Here is a 26,291-nt window from a genome sequence, read left to right as displayed (position 1 = left end):
TTGAAAGAGAACACTGTGTAGTAGTTTACCCTTTAAAAAACAACAAATTTTTATGAATATCTTTTGTTTTTATCTCACTTTTATTTTTGACAGAACCCCTCATACTAATCCTCCCAAAAAGTCATCTCTTATAATGGAAAATAAAAAAGGAAGATGAAAAAGTTCAGCAAAACTAACCAACATATATAAAAATATCATATTTAGTATACATTATTATATGCAGTATTCACTTCCATGACTTCCATGCAGATATTCCCTGCCTCTACAAAGAGGCAAGGGTGATGCCTTCTCAAATTCAATCTTTGGGGTCAGGCTTGGTCATCATCATTTCACAGCATTGTTTCTTTTGTTATTTCCAATTACATTGTTATAGCTCTGTTACATGATTTTGATTACTTCAATGTTCATGCTTCTCCGTATTAATCACATTCAGTGTTTCTTACAGTACATTCTCATGTTGATCTTTCTTCCTCATATTTTCTTCGAGTTTATCCATCTTGAGTGATTGTTCTCAGCATCATGGGATATGATATATTCATCAAAATCTATCAGTAATTCTCATTCTTGAAACAATTATTTTATCATACCTTAAATAAATGCTTAACAGAAAGTACTTTAAAAATGAAGAAATATTATAAATTCAAACATTGATAAGGAATCTTTTCCTAAAATTAGGAATAACAGCTTTAATAATATGCCAATGTTGCTAATTTGGCAAAATGTTCAGAAATCCTAAATTCATGTTATACTTCAGTAATAGCTATTTGTATCATACTTAGGATGTAAAATAGTATAATAGAACAAAAATTACCCCCCATTACAATTAAACTTTTTAAATCAGTCTCCTGATAGTAATTTAGACCAGTCAGTGATTATTGTTGATGAAACAATTAACATATTTTAAAACTGATGTTTAAGGTTTAAAGGTTTCCAAATTATTTATCTTTTTTCTAGAGGATTAATAGGAAAAAGCGTCCATTTGTATTACAGTTCATAGTCGTTAAAAAAAACCAATTTTTTAAAAATGTAAAATAATAGAAGCATAAGAAATTTATCTTTCTTTTTACTCCTTGGAAAGAAAACTTCCACTTCACTGGTCTAAAAAAACTTGCTATTCTTTCCATTGGGACTTTAATAAGGTGATGATAGGTGATTTGATAGGTGTTGAGAGCATACATTTATTCTAACAAAACAAAACAAAAATTCGGGGTAGCAAGGTGGCGCAGTGGATAGAGCACTGGCCCTGGAGTCAGTAGTACCTGAGTTCAAATCCGGCCTCAGACACTTAACACTTACTAGCTGTGTGACCCTGGGCAAGTCACTTAACCCCAGTTGCCTTACTTTAAAAAAAAAAAAAAGAAAGAAAAGAAAAAATTTTCTTTTTTCCACTGGGGAAAATATTCCTTTCTCTATACCAAGAGGCCTTTAAAGGTCATTTGAATCACATAATCTCATTAAGTATTTAGGCACAAATAATTGAATTTGATTTTATAATCAATTGAACATTGAAATTACTTATTTCATACATTTTCCTCCTCTTTAATGAATTTTCTCTACAAGTTTCATTTGATTTTTTTATTGTCAGATATTGGGCTTGGTTCTCCTTTTTTAGTAAATCACTTCTCAATATCACATATATATATTTATATATATGTATGTGTGTATGTATATATGTGTCAGGAGCCTTTTTTTTTTTTTTAATTGTAGGCCATTGAAACTGCTTTGGACTGCCTGAAAAGTGCAAACACCGAACCATACTATCGGAGGCAAGCATGGGAAGTAATAAAATGCTTCTTGGTGGCCATGATGAATTTGGATGATAACAAACATGCCTTATATCAGCTCCTTGCACATCCAAAGTATGTTGGTAATTTCAGACTATCAAGTAGAGTGAGAGGTGTGTGTGTGTGTGTGTGTGTGTGTGTGTGTGTGTTTACACATAGTGAATGTATATGTATATAAAATTTTCTTTAGAAATTAGGGATGGGGCAGCTAGATGGCGCAGTGGATAGAGCACCGGCCCTGAAGTCAGGAGTACCTGAGTTCAAATCCGGCCTCAGACACTTAACACTTACTAGCTGTGTGACCCTGGGCAAGTCACTTAACCCCAATTGCCTCACTAAAAAACAAACAAACAAACAAAAAAAAAACAAAAAAAAAAAAGAAAGAAATTAGGGATAAAGAGGACATCTTGGGGTTATTTCCTAATCCAGTGTTGAGCAAAACTTCAGGTTTAGAAAGTGACCTTTTTACCTAGTAACACATGAAGCTATCAGTCAGTATGATAACAACAAGGAATCAAAGATAACATTGACATTTCAAGCTTAGATGACAGGTTAATAATGCTGTCAACAGATTGTCTTCTGCCTCTGCACTCTTGAAACACTGGCTAGGTGGGCAGCCAATTGCAACTTAATTGAATAAAAGCCAAAAGTGTGACTGTCATAAAAGGTAATGTAATCATAGACTACATTAATAAATATGTGAAGGATCCTGAACAAGGAGGTAATAGTCCTATTGCACTCACATTAGACCACATATTACTTGCATTTTAGAATTTTAAAAAGGAAGGATGTGGTAAAGTGGAACCTTGTTCTAACATGCCCTCAGAGTTCATACCGTAGAACTACCTTATGAGTAAGAGCGCATTATATGATAAAATGATCTCTTTGGTAATTGAATCTAAGAAGAACCCATTTTACAGATGAGAATTTTCTATAATGAGTGTCCATTGTATGTTTTTGCTTAATAGTACATACATCCTTTTAGCATGATGGAAATAGTTCTTAATTTTTAGACAATAATTTCATTATCATTTTACTTGGTTTCCTTAAAATCATGGAGAAATTCTTGTTTTAGGTAGTAGAATTCTTTATATATGTTTAGTTATTTTTATCTACTGAATAATGCATTTCTTCTCATAGTAATTAGAAAGATTGAGTTCTGTAGAAGAGCATATAACAACCGAAGTTTAAGAATGCATTTCTAACCTTGGTAGAAATTTTTTAGTTTTAAGCCTTCACCATGCCTCTAAGGTGATACAAGGTGTGAATAAGGACTTACTGATAGGAATAGTATTCAGAGGGGAAGAGGAAGAAAGCATAACATAGAAAATGTATGTGTTGCTTTTGATGCTGGGGGTTTTAATAGAAAAACATGTATTAGATAGTCTATAAAGAAAGTCAGGCAGAGCTAAGCCATGCCTTTTAGGATTTTGAAGAATTTCATAAAATGTGTTTCTGCAGTTATTTCTTTTTACAACAGTATGAATTTTTTTTGGTTCAATTTGTAACATAAATGTTTGGATGTTTCTTAAGCATTGTTTGTAGTTTCATAATCTAATGTTTGGGGTTCAACTTGTTTAATAACATCGTAGTTCTTACAGATAAAAAACAAATGTCATTTTCTCTTAAAATAGAAAATAATTATAAAAATATTGAAAATCCCATCGTGTGATTGCTTTCTATTCTGTTGGTTGTTTACATTTTCTTTGAAATATGTTTGTCTTCCCTTGAACTGTTGACTGTAAATGTTCACGGTGAAATTGAACTATCATGTTAATTAAAGTGGAGTTGATGAACTAAATCAGTGCTATCTGAACAAGAAGGAAGTCGGAACAAATTGTAAATGAAGCCTGTAGTGGTCACAGTTAAACCGACAACATAGTTGTCCAGGGTTATGGTAATAGATGTCATTTTGTCTTTTAGCTTTACAGAGAAATCCATACCCAATGTAATTATTTCACATCGATACAAAGCACAAGATACTCCAGCCCGTAAAACTTTTGAACAAGCATTGACTGGTGCCTTCATGTCTGCTGTCATCAAGGATCTTCGACCTAGCGCTCTGCCTTTTGTAGCCAGCTTAATTCGTCACTATACTATGGTAGCAGTAGCCCAACAGTGTGGTAAGTACAGTATGTTAAAATCACTTGAATTTGCTGTAAATTATGTAGTTGAGTCTTTCTGAAAGGTGTTGGGGTTTTTTTTGGTGTTTTTTTATTTTCTTTCTTTCTTTCTTTTTTTTTTGGTGGGGCAGTGGGGGTTAAGTGACTTGCCCAGGGTCACACAGCTAGGAAGTGTCAAGTGTCTGAGGCCTGATTTGGACTCAGGGCCTCCTGAATCCAGGTCCAGTGCTTAATCCATTGCGCCACCTAGCTGCCCCCAAAAAGCTGTTGTTTTTAAACTGCAGCTATACAATAATTGACACTTTAGCAATAACCATTATATCAGGTCTTTTTTTTAAATTAATTTTTCCAATTACATGTAAAAAGAATTTTTAATGTTCTTTTTTTTTTTTTAAATTAAGTTCCAGATTCTCTCCTTCTATTCCTTCCTTATCCCCTCCCTGACATGGCAAGCAAGTTGATATAGGTTATACATGTACAGTCATACAAAACATGTTTCCATATTAGTCACATTGTAAAACAAAACACAGACCAAAAAAACCCCATTAAAACAAATAAAGAAAGTAAAAAATAGTATGCTTCGATCTGCATTCAGACTCCATCAGTTTTTTCTTTGGAGGTGGATACCATTTTTCATCATAAGTCCTTTGGAATTGTCTTGGATGTTTGTTTGTATTGCTGGGAATAACAAAGTCATTTACACTTGATCATCATACAGTATTACTGTTAATGTGTACAAATATTCTCTTAGTTCTGCTCACTTTGCATCAGTTCATGTAAGTCTTTCCAGGGTTTTCTGAAAGTATCCTGCTTGTCATTTCTTACAGCACAATAGTATTATATCACAATCATATACTGCAACTTGTTCAGCCATTCCTCATTTGAGAGGAATCCCTTCAATTTCCAATTTTTGGTTACCACAAAAGGAGTTTCTATAAATATTTTTGTATAAATAGGTCCTTTTCCTTTTTTTTTTTTAATTCTTTGGAATACAGACCTAGTAGTGGTATTGCTGGGTCACAGGATATGCACAGTTTTATAGTCCTTTGGGCATAATTCCAAATTCCTCTACAGAATGGTTGGATCATTTCACAAATCTATTAATAGTGCATTAGCAGCCCAATTTTCCCACATCCCCTCCAACATCCAATATTTTCCTTTTCTGTCATATTAGGCAGTTTGATAGGTATGAGGTGGTACCTCAGTTATTTTAATTTGCATTTCTCTAATCAGGAGTGATTTAGAGCATTTTTTCATATGACTATAAATAGATTTGATTCCTTCAACTACCTCTTCATATCCTTGGACTATTTATTGATTGGAGACTTCGATGCCAACTCTTAAAAAAATTTTTTTTTTATGCCTTCCTCTCTGATACCCCCTATCCCCAGTCTAAAGAACTTTCATTTGGTCTGGTTGCTTGGTATAAACTAGTTGAATAATTGTGAGAGTATTGTTAAAAGTGAGAATACTTATTTGTTGTCTTTCTGTCTCTTGAAGTGTGATATTAATATATCAAGTACTCATAACTACCTCCTTATTGACTAACACTTAATGTGTCTACTTGTGCAGGGTCAATTATGTACATAACAATTTTTCATTAACACTACCACTTTTTAGAATATTTATACTTACCAATGTTCCCTGTGCCTTCTTGACAATTTTCCTTTACTCCTGGGTATGTATTTACCCCATTTTGGGAACTCCGGCCCTATAGTGAAGCATCATATTAGGCAGAGGTGTCAAACACAAGGTGTCCAGAATGAGATTTAAGTGTAATCAGAAAATATTTAACAAAATAAATAAAAATACAATAGGATGTCTGTGGTTTTCTAAGGCAATGTGTAGCCTGCAGGGATCCTTACATACCTTTTTGTTGCCTGGTTTCTGTGTGAATTTGACACCATTGGCATAGTCAGTCAGTAGAGAGCTGGCTTGGGAGTTAGTCAGGAAAAACTTGAATTCCAGTCCTCATACTACCATATGCTGGCTGTGTGAAGCCAGTCAAGTTAACCTTTCCAAGTACTCCTGGCAATAGGTTGCTGAGAAAGTACTGGTCTGTGTTAGGCGAGGAAGTGCTTCCTTAGGAGTTGTCTACACTGAGGAATCATAGGTCTGGTCAAAAAAAATCCATCCTCTGTATCACCTGCTACCATGTTGGGTTCATTGGAGTCACTTGATACCAGGTGTTTTTCGTGCTTGTCTATGAATTGTTGGTGTCCATATAGACAGAATACAATACTATCTATGATAGTGATAAATTTTTTGTGTGTGACAGAAAAGACTCAAATATAGAAATTAGTCATTTTTTTTTGTCTTTTTTTTTTTTTAGGCAACGGGGGTTAAGTGACTTGCCCACGGTCACACAGCTAGTAAATGTCAAGTGTCTGAGGCCGGATTTGAACTCAGGTACTCCTGAGTCCTGGGCCGGTGCTTTAACCACTGCGCCATCTAGCTGCCCCTGAAATTAGTCATTTTTATAACATGGCTCTTAACATTTTTCTAGCTACTATTTAAGAATTTGTCTTAAAAAATGTAATATGGTTTTGATTGTGATGATAGTGGTGTGCTGTACAATGAAAAACAGTTACAAGGCGGTCCCGTGTGGTTTTCATGTAATTTTTGATCCACAGTTTAAAGGAATTAGACTTCAGTGTGCCAATACTGCTTTCTCCTGACTCCCTAACTTCAGAGTTGTAGAGTTTTCAGGATTCACAACAGATACTTAGACATGTAAAAGGAAGGTAGTAATGTGATAGAGTGCTGCTGGGCTTGTATTCATCAAGACCCAAGCTCCAGTCCTTTCTTTGAACCTCGATGGCTTTGTGACTGGGATTAGAATCACTTCACATTACCACGTCTCCCCTTCTTCATGTGGGGTTTAAAAATATCTCTAGGACCCTTCTCCTATTTTTTCAGAAACTATTGAGATTAAAAATGTATACAGTACTATATAGATGTCTGCCATTGTTATAAAAGCAGAATTCTGTTGGGTTTTATTTTTGGTCACTGAGGTGTTTTTTTTTTTAAATCCATAATTATTTCTTCATCTGTTCTCTGCCTCCTCCTTACAACCTCACTTTAGGTCCTTTTTTGCTGCAGTGCTATCAGGTGGGAAGTCAGCCCAGCACAGCCATGTTTCACAGTGAAGAAAATGGGTCCAAGGGAATGGATCCTTTGGTGCTTATTGATGCAATAGCCATTTGTATGGCATATGAGGAGAAGGAACTTTGCAAAATAGGAGAGGTAGCTCTAGCTGTGATATTTGATGTGGCAAGTATCATCCTGGGCTCAAAGGAAAGGGTAAGTGTGCTGTTTATTTGTGAAATTTATTTGATATCTGATTTCTGTGCATTTGTAAAGATGTTAAGGATTCGATATTTGGTAAACTCACACAGTGCATTTATCTATGATGTTCTCTTCCCTTTTTTAGGCTTGTCAGCTCCCACTCTTTTCTTACATCGTGGAACGTTTGTGTGCTTGCTGTTATGAGCAAGCTTGGTATGCAAAACTAGGGGGTGTGGTGTCTATTAAATTCCTCATGGAACGACTGCCTCTCATCTGGGTCCTCCAGAACCAACAGACTTTCCTTAAAGCACTTCTTTTTGTGATGATGGACCTGACTGGAGAGGTATTTAATGTATGGATGATTTCAACTTGTACTTTTGATTTTTTTTTTTACTGAGTACTACATAGCATTAGTGTACTATTCAGATAATTCAACTCTTTTGATTTACAGAGATTTCTTTAGTTTTAATAATCAACTTCTTGAAGCTTCTACCAGTTGATGTTGTATGATTGTTAAGATATTTTAAAAATCAAAAGTACAATTGTTTTTCCCCTGAGTATGCTGCCTTGAGAACAGTGTTCTTGACCTTTTATGAAGAAAACAGAGCAGAAAATGTACTTTGCTGGTTGTTAGTAAATTGTAGTTGGATAGATAGAGCTAGATAAAAATTGTCTGATTTGCCAAACACCATTACTTAGATGTTTTTATGGTTCAAAATTCTCAGGTGAAAGGTAGCATGGATGAGACTGCAGCTGTTGGTAAATAAAGGAATGTGAAGGTTACTGTATTTAAACTAAATAGAATTTATAAAGACTAATAAATATTCATATAATATCCTGGGCTCAAGGGAATGAATAAGAGTATAAGATTATAGAGTTCTGTCAGTTCAGTTCTAGAAACCTTTATTAAGCACTTGCTTACATGGTAAGCACTAGGGTTACAAAGGTAAAAATAAGAGTCCCTCTCCATGAATTTACATTCTACTCCCACCATCAATTTTTGAACTTCTCAGCTCCTCACACATTTTTATTTCTATTTGTTTTCATCCACCTATTAGGATACATGTATCTCCCGCCCTTCTGCCCTCTCACTCCCTTCTCTCCTACCTTGTCTTTTCCCTTATTGTGAGCCTTTAGCTTTTATTCGAGGCCCCGAGCGCCCCCCCCCCCCCCCCCACATACATACACTCTTCCTACTAACTTTCTTTTGGCCTCCTATACTACTTTGTCCTTGTGGTCAGCAAATTAGATATTGCCCTTTGCTCTACCTTTAAGTCTTTTGCTTCCTTGACACCCCAATCTGTTCCTACCCTGCTAAGCTAAACTGTGTAACTTTTGCTTTCTCCTCGAGCATTTCTCCTCTGGATCAGCCAGGTGCTGCTAGATGAAGTCATGAAGCTCTGATTCCTGACTACAATTTATACTATCTAATCTCAACTCTATTCTCAGCTTTGTCTTGGGGATCTTTTATTTAAATTCCATGTATTCCTCATCACACTCCACACAGTGATTGTTCCATATCTTCTTTTCTTTCATCTGTTGTAATGAGTTCCCTAACCTAGTCTCCTTATTTCTTATCTGTTGGCACTTCCTCTTTTCCACATTTGTTCAGTCATTTTCCAGTGGATAAGTTCCCCTTTGTAATATATTTTGTTCTGTGGTATTTCTACCTTTGTATATCTAGCACTTAGAATGGTATCTCATAAATAGTAAGCACTTAAATGTTTTATGAGTTAGATTTAAATTGAATTATGAGAGAGTAGTCCATAAGCTTTTATATAGATAAAACAAATGGTGTTCAAGACTGCAGGTGTTTAGAAAATATAGCCTTAGAAAAATGCTGAGGATATGTGTTCTAAACACATGCTGTACAGAACTAGACAGTTTATCTATATGTAAACTTAGGAATCCCTCATAATAGGATCCCATTCCAGAGAATTTCCTTACTGTTATTGTGAAGTGGTTTTACTCACATAGCTAGTCTTTGGGCATGGCACACAAGGTAGAATTTTATGTAGTAAAGACTTGGATGTTCCATAGTTAAGTTTGAAAGCAAATTGTAATTAGTTTTGTATGTAGCAGGATTGCTTACATTTTTTTTTTAGCAAGATATGATGACTGTTACTCATTTAAGTCAGATCTCTGACTCAAATTTGTTCATGAATTCTTAGGTTTCCAATGGAGCAGTTGCTATGGCAAAGACAACGTTGGAGCAGCTATTGATAAGATGTGCAACCCCTTTGAAAGATGAGGAAAAATCTGAAGAGATTCTGTCAGCTCAGGAAAAGTCTTTCCATCATGTAACACATGATTTAGTTCGAGAAGTCACCTCTCCAAATTCCACTGTAAGGAAACAAGCTATGCATTCACTACAGGTGCTGGCCCAGGTTACGGGAAAAAGTGTGACTGTGATTATGGAACCTCATAAAGAGGTGAGATATTTTTCATTGAAATCAGGGTAATATGGATAACATTTTTCTAAGTTATTTCTGTTTAATTTTGTAATTTAATAATTTGAAATGCTATTTTTGATTTATAATCTCATGTAGATTTCATAGGAGTAACCTTTGCTATCTTCCTGTTTCTTAGGATTGGTAACTACTATGCCAAGTAGAAAAGATTGTTCATTTTTTGTGATGACATGAGTTGGTAAATTTGTAGCTTCAAAGTAAGAGGGATAACCCATGATTTGAAGACAAGAATTCAGAGTAGACTAGAAGGAGAGAGAAGGATAAAGAAAAGGAAATGTTCTTTTAAAAAGCTGTTGAAACTATATTCACTTAAGAGTTTAAAGGAAGGGGAAGGAAGGTGTTCAACTACATGTTTAGATAGCCAGGGAAAAAGATGGATCCAAAGAGGGAGAAACATAAAGAGAGAAAATTAATGACTTAAAGTTTGTAGATTCTTTTGTAAGACTATTTGGAGACTCCAGGGCCAGTGCTCTATCCACTGCGCCACCTAGCTGCCCCGAATTTTTTTTTTTTGTTTTGTTAGATTAAATGTATGCTCTCAACACCTATCAAATCACCTATCATCACCTTATTAAAGTCCCAATGGAAAGAATAGCAAGTTTTTTTAGACCAGTGAAGTGGAAGTTTTCTTTCCAAGGAGTAAAAAGAAAGATAAATTTCTTATGCTTCTATTATTTTACATTTTTAAAAAATTGTAACATCATATTTGATATTCTTTAGGTTGGGTGAAAAACATCTTTGTTCTAATAAAAAAAATTTAGATTTCCATTTCATTCAAAACTTAAAATCATTTTAAGGCTAGGTATTTCTTTTAAAATGTTAATTTGTTATTGATACTTTCTCCTTGGTATTTTTTTTTTGGTAGGTCCTTCAAGATATGGTTCCACCTAAAAAGCATTTACTTAGACACCAACCTGCAAATGCTCAGATTGGCCTAATGGAAGGAAACACATTTTGTACAACTTTACAGCCCAGACTGTTTACAATGGATCTTAATGTGGTAGAACACAAGGTTTTCTATACGGAGGTATAGAACTTTTTATATTTCATGGTGGGAAGTTTTTCTTTAAAGAAACTGGCCTATACTAAAAGACTAAACAACCATAGTTAAGTTTAAAGAGTTTGACTAAACATGACACTTTGAATATTGGCATGGGACAATGTTTCTGATTGTATGGCTGGCCTGGAAAAGAGGATTTTTTTTATAGATCCACATTTTTGTGGCTTTCAGAGGTAGTATAAGATATAGACCCCATCATCAAGAAGCTTTTAGAGTCTTTCAGAGACAAGACATTCATAAGAAAAACAGACTACATACTGATGCAAAACATGATGAAGATCTAAACTCTAGAAATTTCAAGAAGGTTGTAGTCATTTAGGTCAGTTTACACACCAGAGTTATCAGGGAGGACTTTATTATATAGGTACAACTTCAACTGGCAGTAGAAGAATGAAAGGATTTAGGTAGCCAGGAAGGAATTGAAAGGCCTTTCCCTCTGGAGGGAGAATGATGTGAGCCAAATATTGTATATTTCTGGATAAGTTTACTTTAGTGTCAGAGATAACTGCTAGTTGAGACTTTGGTGATTCTTAGAATAAAGAAGCATAGTACCATTTTGATACCTTGATTTGGAATTTGTGTTTGATTTATCTGTAATAATTGCTATTTCATTGAACTGACAACTGACTTTAATTTTGAAGGTAGTTCATTGTTATTGAAGTGTAATACAGAAGACTGGTTTGTATAGTTGTTTGAAAAGCTATTATAAATGTCTTCTTTTGATCACCAGTATAAATTGATATTTTATCTTTATTTTTCAGCTGTTGAATTTGTGTGAGGCTGAAGATGTAGCCTTAATGAAACTACCTTGTTACAAAAGTCTTCCATCACTTGTACCTCTACGAATTGCAGCATTAAGTAAGTTAAGTAACAAATAGAAAACAAGTTGTTCAGTCATCTCCAACTTTTTGTGACCTCTTCATTCAACTGATGAAAAAGTTCCAAATGATCTCTCAATTGCCAAATCTTATAGCTTTTTTTCCATCCTTGTCCTTGGCATCTTTGCATATTGAGTGTCCTTCTCTTGTCCTTGAAACTCTCTTTCTTTTTAGATTTTTATGACGCTGCTTTTTTTCCTGCTTCTCTGATCACTTGTCTCCTTTGCTAGATCTTCATTCAGGTCACACCTGCTAATAACTGTTGCTATCCCCCATGGGTCTATCCTGGTCCCTCTTTTCCCTTTTTATTATTATTTCTCTTGATGATCTTAATAGAATACATGGATTTGATTATCACCTCAATGCTTATGATTCTTAGATTTATTTATCTGGTGTTAACCTCTTTACTTCCAGACTCACTTCTCTAATCTCATTCCATTGGACTTCTTGAACTGGATGTCTCATAGACATCTTAAATTCAGTATGCTTTCTCCCTAAATCCCTCTTCTTTTTTCTTTTTTTTCTTGCTGGGCAATGAGGGTTAAGTGACTTGCCCAGGGTCACACAGCTAGTAAGTGTCAAGTGTCTGAGGCCGGATTTGAACTCAGGTCCTCCTTAATCCAGGGCTGGCGCTTTATCCACTGCACCACCTAGCTGCCCCCTAAATCCCTCTTCTTAACTTCCTCATACTATTGAGGATATCATTATCCTCCCAGTCACTCATGGCTCAAAACCTAGGTGTCATCCTTGATTGTTAATATACATTCACCCTATTGACTCTCCCATATCCCAATAGGTTGCCAAGTCCTATCAGTCTTACTTTGTTGCCTGTCTTTTATATGCTTCCTTCTAACTTCTGACACTGCTACCATTCCTGATGCAAGTTCTCATCCCTTCATGCCTGGACTATTTCTTTTTTTTTTTTTTTTAACTTAAATATATTTTTATTTGTTTAAGTATTTCCCATTGACATTTAACATTTTTTAACATTAATTTTTAAAAATTTTGAGTACTAAATTCTCTCCTTGCTGCTCTTTTCCTACCCTTTTAGAAGGTAAGCAGTATGATATTGATTATACATGTGAAATCATGCAAAACACATTTCCATATTAGCCATGTTGTAAAAGAAAGCACAAAAAAAGCAAGAAAAAGAAAGGAAGCAGGGGAAAAAAGTACATGTCAATCTTCAGTTCTCTGGAAGTAAATAGCATTTTTCATCATGGGTCCTTTTGTCTTGGATCATTGTCTTGACCAGTGTGGCTAAGTCTTTCACAGTTGGTCATTTGTTACCATATTGCTGTTAGTTTGTTCAGTGTTCTCCTGGTTCTACTCACTTTCCTTTGTAGCAGTTCATTTAAGACTTCCCAGTGGCTGGCTATTTCAGTAGCTTTTCTCTTTCCTCACTCTCCCTTACTCTACACAGCCATTCACCTAGCCACATTTTGTTATTTCTACCTCCCCAACATTTTTCATCCATCTCTTCTCTCTATCCAACACAGACACAACCCTAATTCTGCACCCTCATTATATCTCATTCTCGTGTAGCCTCCTAACTGGTCTCTTTGCTCCATCTATCCACTTCATTCTGTCTTCCTGTTCCTGTTTAGAGCAAAGGTCTGACCACCATCACCTTTCTCTATCCAGGTGCTCTTTATTACTTCTAGAATCAGACGTGAACATTGGGCATTTAAAACCCTACACAATGTCCCTTAATATGTAGCATTTGTCTTTATTCACTATATAATCCAAACAGCTTATTTACTCATGCACTTCATTCCATGTCTCCTCTTTCAGCCTTTGTCCAGACTATTACCTCTGCCTGGCATGTACTGCTTCCTCATTTTCTCCTCTTGGAATCCCAGGTTTCTTTCAAGACACCACAAAAAAATACTCTATGAGGTCTTTTCTCATTCTCTATAGCAACTAGTGCCTGCTTCCAGTCTTTTTTTTTTTTTTAACAAGAAAAAAATCTTGTATTTGTTTTATAAACTTATAGAGATCCACCCTCCCCCCCAGAATGTAAGTTCCTTGAGAATAAGAACTGTTTCATTTTTGTCTGTTTTCTCTCAGCATTTTATACATAGAAGATGCTTAACATATAAAAATTGGTTAATTGATTTCAAGCTAGTAAATGGGCCATTTCATTCCATGACTGTTTTTTGGGTTAGGAGGATGAGCTATACCTGGCTGCTGGTACCAGGTTGTGATGAAGTGAATAAAGGCACCTTGAGTCTTTTGAGACTGGCCAGTGTTCTAGATCAGGCCCTCTTAAACTTTTTACTCAGAACTCCTTTTTGCCTGAGAAATTTTTATGCAACCCTGGGTATATAGGTAAATAAAATAGGTATACATAACCTTTTACTGTTGCGAAATTTTTTGTGATCCCCAAATTCAGTTACTTACCCCCATGTGATGGGTTGCAAACCACAGTTTAAGAAGCTAGGTTCAAGGCAGCTAGGTGGCGCAGTGGATAAAGCACTGGTCCTGAATTCAGGAGGACCTGAGTTCAAATCTGGCCTCAGACACTTGACACTTGCTAGCTATGTGACCCTGGGCAAGTCACTTAACCCTCATTGCAGCCCCCCCCCCCCCCCCACACACACACAAAGAAGAAGCTAGTTTCTAGATAATCCAGTGAATGGAAGAACATGAGTTTGTGTGTTTATCAAAGGCATAAACCACTGATTGGGTTTAGCCATTTTTAAATTTTAGTATAGCAAAGGAGCACTAGTATTAGGATCCTTTAGACAAGAAAATCATTGACCTACTTTCATAGATTAACAATAAATATTGTATTGATTACATTCTCTTCTTCCCTATCTTTAAGATGCTCTTGCTGCCTGCAATTACCTTCCTCAATCCAGGGAGAAAATCATTGCTGCACTTTTCAAGGCACTAAATTCAACAAATAATGAGCTTCAGGAGGCAGGGGAGGCATGCATGAGAAAGGTTAGTGACATTTAAAAAGTATTGTTTTAAATCCATCTTTTTATACACCATAATAAATTCTGCTTTTTTATGCAAAGGCTTAATATAGCATAGCTACTTACTTTTTATCTTAATGTTATTGGAATTCCTGTATTAGCTTCTAGTTGCTCACTTTTTCTGCATAGTTGAGAATCTAGTTGTATTTTGGATTTTTTTTTTATGTGTGATCTGTTCTTGAAATCAAAATTTACATCTCTTTCTTTTTTAAGAGCTAACAGTTGGAAATATGTAAAAGCAATTTATCTGAAATCTAAAGATAATTCTTCAATATTAGAGTAATTTAAATTTCTTATACTTTATATTAATATTTATTACATTGTTAAATTTAAATCACTATGGCTTCTATAATGTTTTAAACTATGTTTGTCTTTCAGATACCTCTTTTTTATTTTGCTTATGTCCATATGTTTTGTTTTCTTACAGTTTTTGGAAGGTGCTACAATAGAAGTTGACCAGATTCATACACACATGAGGCCTTTATTAATGATGTTAGGGGACTATCGAAGCTTAACATTGAATGTAGTAAATCGTCTTACTTCTGTCACTAGGCTCTTCCCAAACTCCTTTAATGACAAATTTTGTGATCAGATGATGGTATGTCAAGTGTTTCTAGAAGTATCTTAGAATTATTTTTCTTTAATTTGATGTGGGAAAAATCAAACTTTATAAATCTTAGCTAATCTCCGTATTCTTGCTGAGTAAATTTGTGAATTAAAGTTTTCTGTTTTGTCATTTTTAATCAGTTTTGGCCAGAAAAAGGATTTCAGCTCCTTAGTGTAATATTTGCATTTCATTTGTATGTGTATGTGCATGTCTGTATTTGTGTGTGTGTGTGTGTGTGTGTGTGTGTGTGTGTGTAGACACATATATGTGCAAAATGGCACACTGTATCTTCATTAGCATGATTTGTTTGTTTAACCCAGTCCACCTACCTCTGACCCAAAAATTAGATGCTCAACATTTTAGATTAGATGTATTCCAAATGATTTTGTTCATTATGTAAAGTTGCTTTGCTAGGAGTGGTGTCAGTAACATCGCACCTTCTCTGAGTTTTGAACTTAGCTAACTTTTAAGTTTTTATCATATATGATCTGCTTTTGAGATCAAGATTCAGGTCTCCATTATTTTCTTTAAAAAATATTCTGAACTTGGCACAAAAAAATGAACATTATATATGAAACTGAAGCTTGGTTTCATACTGATTAGTTAAAAAGTAATAATAAATTCAACTTTTAAACCTGTCCCTCTTGTCTGTTTCTTTCTGATCCTCCTTCAGTATTACTCTCTGCTTTAAAAAAATGTTTCTATGACTTGCCTCCTTTTTCCTTCTTTTTTGACATCATCTTTACCTGCCCAATTAAAAATAGGAAAGCAAAAAGAACAAAATCTTGTAGCAAATAGATATAGGTAAGCCAAACAAATTCACATGGTGGCTACATATAATAATGTTTGTTCTGCACCTTGAATCCATTGCCCCTGTCAGGAGGGAGCGATATAATATGGTTCATCATAAGTCTTCTGGAAACTTGGTTAGTCATTGCATTGATCCTGTAGTGCTTAAGTCTTTAAAAATTGTTTTGCTTTACAGTGTTGTCACTGTATAAATTGTTTCACTTCTTCTCACTTAACTATTTCATTTTCTGAAATCTTTTGTCTTTTTTTATGATGCAATAACATTCTATAATATTCTGATAGCATTATTTATTCAGTGATTCTCCAACTGTGGGGCATTCCTTTAGTTTGTGATTCTTTTCTTTTGTTCTTTTTAATTCCTCCCTCTGCCAGATCAGGAAGTTTGTTTTTGAATTTTTCCTCTTAACTCTTCTCTTTATCTCTTGCTGTTTCATGTTAAGTTTGATGTATTTGTACACCAACCTCTGTGTGTGTGTGTGTGTGTGTTTGGATGTGTATGAATACATTCAACCTACCTTTATCCACTTCAGAAAAGAAGTTCATCTGATGCGTACTCCTACTTCATGGGTTTTTTTTTTTTGCATATTCTCACATATCTCAATTATGAGAAATAAAATGGTACATTATACCCACTTCATTATCTTTTCTCTTCTAGGTAGGTTACTTTTCTTTCCCATCTCCAAAATAGAACCAGTGTAAATCCTCTTGTCTCAATTCCCTCAGTATCCTTTGAAGACCTTAAGGTTTTGAATAGAAACTTGTTTCTTGTCCCTCTATTAGATTGTTAGTTCATCATAAAGCTCTTTTCTGATTGTTCAAATAAATTACTTTTTTTGGTTTCTCTTAACTCTTGTGTTTTCATTTCAATGTCTCTGCTTAGATCTGTTTGGTTTTTTGTTTTTTTTTCAATCAGGAATTCTTGAAAGACCTCTGTTCCATTAAGGGTTGGAGATTTTTTGTCCAGTAGGATTATACTCAGTTTTGCAGGATAAATTATGTTTGGCCTTAATTAAACTTCTACCTTTTGGCTATTAGAATATTGTTTTACAAGATCTCCTCTTATTTATACTAGAAGCTTGTACTTAGGTGATCCTGACTTTGATTCCTTGATACTTGAACTCTTTGACTAATTGCAATATTTCCCTTTTTCTTGGTGGAAGCACTGGATTTAGACTATGAAGATTCCATGGACTTTTCCTTTTGGTATTTCTTTCAGAGGTTTCTTTCTATTTTAACTTTGCTTTCTAGTTGTAATAGATCTTGGCAGTTTTTATTTGTGATTTCTTGAATAACGTATCCAGGCTTTTTTTTTTTAATCATGGTTTTCAGGGAGTCTGATGTTTCTTAACTTGGTAAACAGATTGAGAAATAATTTAAGTGTTTGTGAAAACAGGCACTTTATAATTGTCTTTTATCATTTTTTGGTCTTGATCAATCTTTTGATCTAAATTTTTGCTTTTTTATAGTCTTTGATTTCTCTTCTAATTTTCAGGGAGTTCATTATTTAGGTACAGTTTACTACTTCTATTGTAAACTATTCATTTTCCTCTCAGTTCTTTCCTCTATAGCTTTTATTTCATTTTTTGATCTCTTCCTTCATTGTTTCTAGTGATTTGTAGAGTTCTTTGGAAAATTCTTTTTGTCTGTTGTCTCTGCCTGTATTTATATAGTTTCTGGATTGAATTTTTAGGTATTACTGAACTGCTTACCATTCTTTAGTGATCTATATGTTGTAGTTACTTATCTCTCCACTCTTAGTTTCTGCACAGAAGGCCTATGCCAGCACCAGACTCTGTCTCCTGCTGGGCTTTTGGGTGGGATAGTTGATCTTACTTGGTCTGCACTCTTGTACAGACCTGGGGTTAGGCCTATGTTGAAAAGGCCCTCTATGATTTCTCAGGACACAGTACTTAGCGATCTTGGAACTCCTGGGCTTTAGGTGTCTTTATCTAAGAAATGTCAAGGCTCTATTAGTTGTTTTCCTTCCTGGTAACTTAGAGTCCTTACTATGGGTTTCCAACCACTGGAATGGACTTCTGACTGACTTTTTGTGCAGTTTTATGTACTTAATATGGTTTCTGATTGGATATCATGGTCATTATTTGGTCTGGTGTCATTCTTATAGCAGAAATGATTTTGCCAGAAGTCTCCAATATTATTTTTTAAGGGATAAGAAGACGCTGAACTTTTTGTGAGGGGGTGGTATGTTATTAACTAATGTACATTTTTTTCTTTCTTTTCCCTAAATCTGAACTGTTTGTAACACAATTTTGAAACATGTCATAGAATTATTTTAGATGCTATCTGTTAAAGGAAAATGAAGTTGCCCACTAGTTTTTGACACTATGGATCTTTGAAACATGATATTAAAGTCATAGTATGGGGACCATTGCTTCTGCCCTTTTAATTTATTTTATCTGATTTAAATTATATGAAGTTAGATATGCATGTATTTATGTCCTAAATGAAAGCACTTATCTCTTAAGGATTTAAAGATACTAAGTTAATTTATTTGTTAGTTGAGGCAATGTCTGTTATGAACCTTAATAAAATTAAACTAATTGTAAAATTAATGTTGTGTTTACAATAGCAACACCTACGCAAGTGGATGGAAGTGGTTGTTATCACTCACAAAGGTGGACAAAGGAGTGATGGAAATGTAAGTTACTTGTTTATTTTGAGGGAGGGGTGGTAGTGCTATATATAGTGATTTTGATTAACACTGAAAATTTCGTTTTCGCAACAATACTAGGCACTAGCTTCTTTGTGCTATACATTTCATGTATATGATTGACAATGAATTGCTAACTAGTTTTTTATGTTAGTAATTAAGTGTAATTTTGGCTGGCATTGATATACTTGGACTAGGCAAGCTCTGAGGGGCCTTACAGCTCCAGAATTTTGATTTTGATATTTTTCCCCTTAATTTTGATAAGATGCTTGATAAATGTTTACATTTACCATTACATAGTAAAGTTTAGTAAAAAATAATTTTAGTATTTAGTAAAAGAACAAGAAATCTTTTCCCCTGGGTATTAGTACCACAGATTCTCCGAAATGGGCTTGCTTCAAGGGATATGTGCCCCTCTTCCCCCTGATATGCTGAGTTAATTTCTTGAAGTGGTGGGGAGTGTTGAGGTATACTTTGGGTTACATTCATTCTTATAGATTTGTTTTCAGTATTTGAGGTTGATTGACTAATACTGTTTTTTTCCCCCATGATTTAATGCTTTTCTACTACTTTGAATCTAACATTATTACTTACATTAAGATTTGAAACAAGTTGATTTTTAGCAGGTAACCACTAACTGTTATGGATGGGGGTTATATTGTGAATGTGTATTGTCATGTATGGGTTGTGGTTCTCTTAGGTTTCTGTAAAGTCTGATTGGATTTTACAGCAATCTATTACATAGATTTTCGTATAGAAATTCAGGAGCCTAATAAAAATAGCTTCCTGTCATGTTGTACTTAAGTGTTAGATGCTTCATTTCATTCCAAACTATAAATTTTCTTGCTTTATTGTGCTTTGTTTCCACCATCCTATGTCATTGTTTATTTATGTAAGTCAAATTTCCTCTTTTTAAAAAAACGAACTGAACAAAATTAATTCAACATTTTAAACTTGGAAGGAAATTTTACTTTGGATGTTTGCTATAAATCAAAAATATTGAAAGAAAAATGGCAAGTCCCATGTTGGACTCAGTATACTATATTAAAGAAAATTTATGCTTGGGGGGGCGGGGAGGGGGGGAAGGAGGAACAAAATGCCTTATGTATTTCTTTGACTTGCAAGTTAATTTATGCTTCAACTTTTCCATTGGTCTTAATAACAAGGCATTGTACTCTATAAAGCACCTAGGCAAATCCATGAGAGATGTTTTATGTAATATACAGATTGGGTTTTCTCAAAGGATAAAATCCCTCAATCTTTTTAGTAAATTCTTGTTCCTTTTTTCAAGAAAGTGTACTTGAATCAGTTAAATTGCTTAATTAGTTAGGTTAGCAGTGCTCTAAGAGAAATACTTTTTATTAGTAATAAGTAATACCTAAAGTGCATAGTCAGCTCCAGAAGAGATCTAACAACTCACTAAAAAATTCAGAGACTCTGATATTGAGAGATGATGGTTATTTTTTTCATTGGAATCTAATGGCTGCTTAACCTTTGTTTAAGAAGGCCACCTTCTTCATCACCCAATCCGGGGCTTATGCTGCCTTTGAGTCTAAGCACTGGCATTTTGTCGTGTGTTATGCAGCTCTTGGAATTGTTGGGATTTATGAAGTGGAAAATATTTGTCTTTTATGCTTATCAAGAACCCAGGAGACCAATGTTCTATCAAAAAATTAAGTGTAATTTCATATTTTAAAAAAAAATTCAAATATATAAAACCTACCTGTGAATTTTCTCAGTTATTTGATTAATTCGAGGTAGGGGCTATTACATTTTGTCCCTTGTATCTATTTCTGGTTTTTAATAATTGATTGCAGCCTCTTTATTACTTTGTAATAATGATAACACACATATACTAATACCCCATTTTATTGGACCATTTACTATATGTAGTCATATTTTGGGCAAGTGTGATCATCTTCTCAATATATCTGAGTCCACAGAATAATTGAGGGTTCTCCTCAAATTTAAACACTAATAGATACCCAATGGATGGGACTAAACATCTTTCCTCTTATGTAATTGAAGTGTTTCTCCTTCTGGTGGGAAAACTGTTTTTGATTGCCTCACTTAGGTCATTCATAAAAGCCTGAACCTGTGTATGCTAATGCTTAAATAAAACAATTCTCTTTGCCAGAATGCATGCAAAAGACCTGTTTATCTAGTTTCTTAGCTTGTAACTTTCTAAGTCCCTGTTCTTCATTTTGGTTGGGGTTGGGGGTGCTTTCTCATAAAAGGTCTGTGTAGTTTGACCTGTGAGGGATAGCGGTTTGTCCTGTCCTCTGTCTGGCTGTTCCTCTGTCTGAAGTGCTTTTTGAATATTGTCTTTTCATTGTCTTGTTCACTCATTAGTTCTTATTGTGCACGAGTGTGTGGGAAGTTATGTGTAATTAACATAAGTAGAAAAAAAAAAAGATGATTTTCCTCCCCATCCTCAGGAGAGCATTTCAGAGTGCGGGAGATGTTCGTTGTCTCCATTCTGTCAGTTTGAGGTGAGAAAATAACCTATTAAGTCAGTTTATGACTTGCAATCTGAAGAATAGTATCTACTTTTCTTTTTTTTTTCCCTTTTACTTTTTTGTTGCATTTTTTCATGCTGTAATTTTTGTTTTGGTTCAGCCTGCCATGGAAGGGGTAGAGGTGAGAATATCAGTGAAGGCAACAGGAGGTTGTTTGTTGTTGTTGTATTTGGTTTTTTGCTGTGACTTGTTAGCTGTATTGTTGTTATGTAATGGGCAGAGTGCATTGTGCCTTTGAGTGCAGTGAACTGTCATTTGTTTGTCTGTGGCAGAGTTGTATTAGTAACAATGCTGTGAATTGTTAAAGATGCTAAGCATGTTTTATGTTAGGAAGTGTGAAAACAGATTTTAAAGAATTGTTGTTTTTTACCTTTTGCAAAATTTCAATGCTATTTTTGAAAGGACTCAATTCTCTTTGAATTTTTATCATTATAAAAGTTGTATGAAAAATCATTAACAGTTCATTGAGGGCAAAATTCAACACATAGCCTATTTGTGCATGCTAGAAAGAGTTCTACTTTCTTGAGATCAAATTATGGGTTTCCTTTCAAGCCATTAAGACTCCAAATCTATTGACTAGAAAATGAGCCTTATTTCATTAAAATGAACAGCACATTATTTCAGTACGGATAAACTGTGACGCCTTTGGGCTAGTCTTACTACCTCTGAGCTTCAAGTTTTCTCATCCATAAAAAACATGGGGATAATAATACTTGCTGAATCTATCTCACAGTGTTGTTGTTAGACTCATATAAAAGAGGGGTTATGAAACTTCTTTGAAAAATGTACAAATGAAAACATTATTAAAGTCACATAATTTTAGGATGTATTTTATTACTGCTTTTTCATCAGAAGACCTAAAAATCCTATGGAAGAAAGTTTGGAGGTGTTTTGTTTTTAACATGAGTTGTGTAGACAGTTATATTTTTAAATTTCCTATACAATTCTCCACTTGTCCATTCAAGTAAGAAAATTCATAGATGTAGACTAGGGAACCATTCTCTTGATTATTGTTTTTGATCCCCATCTCACTTGCCCTGTGAAGAGTTATGGGAATCAGTGTAACCTATAGGCAGAGTCTTTCAAGACTGGTATTTTTTTGGCATTTTGGTCCTGAATCATTTACCTTTTTTTTTTTTTTCAACACAAATTCTCTTTAATTCATCTAAAATGGCAACAGCAACACTGTGAGAATTAAAAGTTTAATTAAAAGCAGTTACCCAATAAAGGGATATTCCTTTATATGTAGATGTACTGGAATCTTGCTTATTATTCAAATAATTCAAAATTCATTGCACCAATATTAGAATATATTCAGAGGCCTGCTTTAGTTGTTGCTAGAGTGAAAAATCTCAAGGCATTGATAAATTACTTAATTTGGTACTTCAGTTCAGCTCAAGTACTGAATGTCTAATGCTCTACCATCATATGAGCTTTGGAGCATCAGTGTATATTGGGCCCCTTTGTTCAAGGATCTTCTATTGGGAAGAGAAAACTTAGACACATGAAATAACTAAAGAACAATATTTCCATAGTGTATTAAAATGTAGTCTGAAAAATTTGAACATAAAGCTAACCATGTAATGAATCACATTTTTATATTGATTTTCATTATAGGGAGGCAATGTATTAGAGATGCCTGAATTGGGAGTTACGAAGCCTGGGTTCTAGTCCTGGCTTTGCTAAGAACCAATTAGATGTTCTTGGACAAGTCACTTATCTTCTCTGGGGTCTGAGTTTTTTTATCTAGAGTTGAACTAGATTATCTGTAAAGCCCCTTTTAGTTCTAAATAATATATGAAAACCAACAAAATAAGGTAACAAAAGTTGAAAAGTATTCAGTTTAATAATTCCCTTTAATTAATAAAACTCAGAAGAAGCCAGAGTGAAAATTAACTTTAGTCCACAGTTAGTTCTAAAATAGGTAGGTTTTTGCTTTTTTACACGTTAACTACTTGCTTTGGTTGGCTAGCCATGCTAATGTAGCCTGTTGTAGGGTCTGCTGCAGTGTTTGCATATTTAGCTAGCAAGCATTCATTGAACTCTGATTTTCAGTTTTCTTGTTCTTTATTAGGAAATGAAGATTTGTTCAGCAATTATAAACCTTTTTCATCTGATCCCAGCTGCTCCTCAAACCCTGGTCAAGCCTCTGCTAGAGGTTGTAATGAAAACTGAGAGGGCTATGTTGATAGAGGTAAAAGCATAACTTCATTTGGTGCGTTGTTAAATCTATTACTTAGAGTTTTAATTTTAAATTTGCATGACTAACCAGATAACTTTTTCAGTATCAAAATTGATTTCTTGAAAGCTAATGTAATTTTTATAAGACTCAAGGTAATTGGCAGCTTTAATGTTTTAGAGTTGATTTGCTTAAACTACTAGCACATTCCTGTGATAAAGACATCAGTAATAGTTTTTGAAGACAGAGAATATAAATGAAAAAGAACATCTCATAGATGAAAATATATGTATTAATGTTTTTACTAAATATTTTTCAGGCTGGCAGTCCATTCAGAGAGCCCTTGATAAAGTTTTTGACACGACACCCTTCCCAAACTGTTGAGTTATTCATGATGGAAGCTACTTTAAATGATCCTCAGTGGAGCAGGATGTTTATGGTAATTATTACAGGAGAAGAGGCAGATTTTCTTTCAAACATAATCTGATTCTCTGAGAATTCAGAATTATTGCCTGGTGGCTACAGGCTCTTCACTATGAAGGCTTCATGGATGAATTTGCAGTGTTAGGATTACAGTTCTCTCTTTGTATCCCTACCCTTTCCCTTTTACATGACAGTCTAATCCTTTTACCAAATACTTTCTCTACCAAATGCATGGATTCCTATTTCATTTGCATACTTTTCTCATATTTCAGCTATGCTCTTTTATAGTAGTCTCCCATTGCATGCACACCTCACCATGGCATTTCTTATACACACACTGCTTTTTTTTTTTGGTGTACAGGCAACACTATTTTCTCTCAGGCAGAGGGTCCTGCATAGTTGCCTCCTCCATTCAGTTTAATCAGGCCTCTTCTTGCTTTATCCCCTAGATTACCCATATACCAAATCAGCATTTGTGGATCCTCTCAATAGCTTTCAGTTTTTAATGTGGCCAAAGTAATTCAGAAACCCTGTATTAAATATATGCGCATTGAATGTTTGACTACATGTTGAAAGGTCAGAGCTGGAAGGCGCCTTATATGTTGTCAATTGCAATTTTTTTGGTATCCTTTCTTATTTAATTTAAAATAACTTGAAACAGTTTAAGATATTTCATATTCTTTTTAGAGTTTTTTAAAACACAAAGATGCCAAACCTCTTCGAGATGTCCTCGCAGCCAACCCAAACCGATTTATCGCCTTATTGTTACCTGGTGGTACACAAGCAGCTGTACGTCCTGGCTCTCCTAGCACGAGTAACTTGAAACTTGATCTTCAGTTTCAGGCTATTAAGGTAATTCCTTTGATAGAGAGCATTTGAAAAACCCAAATCTGCTCATTTGGGGTATGATGATTTTTCTCAAGATGACTGTATCTTTTTTTTTCCCCCTTATCAGATCATAAGCATTATAGTTAAGAATGATGAATCCTGGCTGGCAAATCAACACTCTTTAGTGAGCCAGTTGAGACGTGTATGGATCAGTGAAACTTTTCAAGAAAGACACCGCAAAGAAAATATGGCTGCAACAAACTGGAAGGAGCCTAAACTACTGGCTTACTGTTTACTGAATTACTGCAAGTAGGTGTAATTATTCGCCTTAGGTGGAGTAACTTGTTTTATCTAAGTATATTCACTTAGAACAAAGAACATGTCTACTAAATAACTGAAATTCAGACTTGTCAGTGGAGGCTTAGCTTTATTTGCTTTAGAGGAGACACTTTAAATATTATAACCAATTGTACTTACTAGTACCCTCAATTAAATCTATACTGAAATAGGCTGTGGGATTTGGTATCTGAATTGTTCAAAAGGCAGTGCTCTTTAGGAAATTAGCAGTCTATGTAGTTGATTACAAAGTTTTTCAGAAGGAACTTACTTCCTTACCTCGATTTTACAGAAGGAATTATGGAGATATAGAGTTGCTTTTCCAGCTGCTTCGAGCCTTCACTGGCCGATTTCTCTGCAACATGACATTCTTAAAGGAATACATGGAAGAGGAAATCCCCAAGAATTATAGTATCTCTCAAAAACGTGCCTTGTTCTTTCGCTTCGTAGACTTCAATGATCCAAATTTTGGAGATGAGCTCAAAGCCAAGGTAAAGTTACAGGAAGCAAAAGAACTTGTGTACTGTGTTTCTATTGATATTAAAGTATACTTTGAAACTGAACTATTTCTGAAAAATGCCATTGTTGAGAAAAATTCATCTGACTCAGCAACAAGGTTTTGTCTTTTCTTTGGAAAATTTTTTTTGAAGGTGAAAAGAACAAAACCAAATAGTTTTTCTTTTCTTTGGCTTCTTACCTATCTTTATATTTTTTAAAAACTAAAAAATATAGAAAATGACATGTTTTTCTTTGAGTATTAGATAGTTTGCAGTTTTATGGTGCACTTTGGGTAATCTAGTTACTAATCACAGCAGATAAACAGCATGACAATTTTCTTTTCTTTTGTTTTATTGATAGGTTCTACAACATATCCTGAATCCTGCTTTCTTGTACAGTTTTGAAAAAGCTGAAGGAGAACAGCTTTTGGGACCTCCCAATCCAGAAGGAGATAATCCAGAAAGCATTACCAGTGTTTTTATTACCAAGGTGGTAATTTCCATAGTGAATTGTTGTCACACATATGAGGGCTATTAAGTATGTATGTGTTATGGGTTAATTAAAATAATTTCATTTTTAGAAATAATTTTATCTTTCATAATTTTACTGATTTGCACGGAAGTATTTTATATATATGTATATGTGTGTGTGTGTGTATATCATTCATTACAGTGAGTTTTTACCCCCCCCCCCCAGGAGTTGGGGGAGAGGTTCTTATCTTAGTGTAAGTTAATTAAGCCAATTTAAAAATATTCTGAGTATAAGTTCAATATATCAAAATCCAAGTAGGCATTCATAATTTTGTGAAAACTCTTTGTTGGTTATGAAAAGT

General features: G+C 34.5%; 1 protein-coding gene across 9 annotated transcripts in view; it reads left to right on the top strand.

The window, feature by feature from the left end:
- Nucleotides 1–26,291, top strand: part of LOC122735893 (transformation/transcription domain associated protein) — a 152,901-nt gene that overhangs the window by 36,090 nt on the left and 90,520 nt on the right. For 6 of the 9 annotated variants that reach the window (XM_043977760.1, XM_043977777.1, XM_043977768.1 and 3 more), the window contains 18 exons: nt 1,708–1,859; nt 3,708–3,907; nt 6,993–7,210; nt 7,341–7,538; nt 9,367–9,627; nt 10,532–10,693; nt 11,488–11,584; nt 14,432–14,553; nt 15,016–15,186; nt 18,596–18,664; nt 21,115–21,168; nt 21,296–21,316; nt 23,270–23,389; nt 23,694–23,813; nt 24,485–24,649; nt 24,753–24,934; nt 25,254–25,452; nt 25,820–25,948. In XM_043977760.1, coding sequence (XP_043833695.1) covers nt 1,708–1,859; nt 3,708–3,907; nt 6,993–7,210; nt 7,341–7,538; nt 9,367–9,627; nt 10,532–10,693; nt 11,488–11,584; nt 14,432–14,553; nt 15,016–15,186; nt 18,596–18,664; nt 21,115–21,168; nt 21,296–21,316; nt 23,270–23,389; nt 23,694–23,813; nt 24,485–24,649; nt 24,753–24,934; nt 25,254–25,452; nt 25,820–25,948 — 2,640 coding nt within the window. The remainder of the gene's footprint in view (nt 1–1,707; nt 1,860–3,707; nt 3,908–6,992; nt 7,211–7,340; nt 7,539–9,366; nt 9,628–10,531; nt 10,694–11,487; nt 11,585–14,431; nt 14,554–15,015; nt 15,187–18,595; nt 18,665–21,114; nt 21,169–21,295; nt 21,317–23,269; nt 23,390–23,693; nt 23,814–24,484; nt 24,650–24,752; nt 24,935–25,253; nt 25,453–25,819; nt 25,949–26,291) is intronic. The other 3 variants (XM_043977813.1, XM_043977805.1, XM_043977800.1) reach the window with 2 other exon arrangements.

Source organism: Dromiciops gliroides, chromosome 1 (assembly GCF_019393635.1).
Source record: "Dromiciops gliroides isolate mDroGli1 chromosome 1, mDroGli1.pri, whole genome shotgun sequence".
NCBI lineage: Eukaryota > Metazoa > Chordata > Mammalia > Microbiotheria > Microbiotheriidae > Dromiciops > Dromiciops gliroides.
This window is presented reverse-complemented; position numbering and strand designations above follow the sequence as displayed.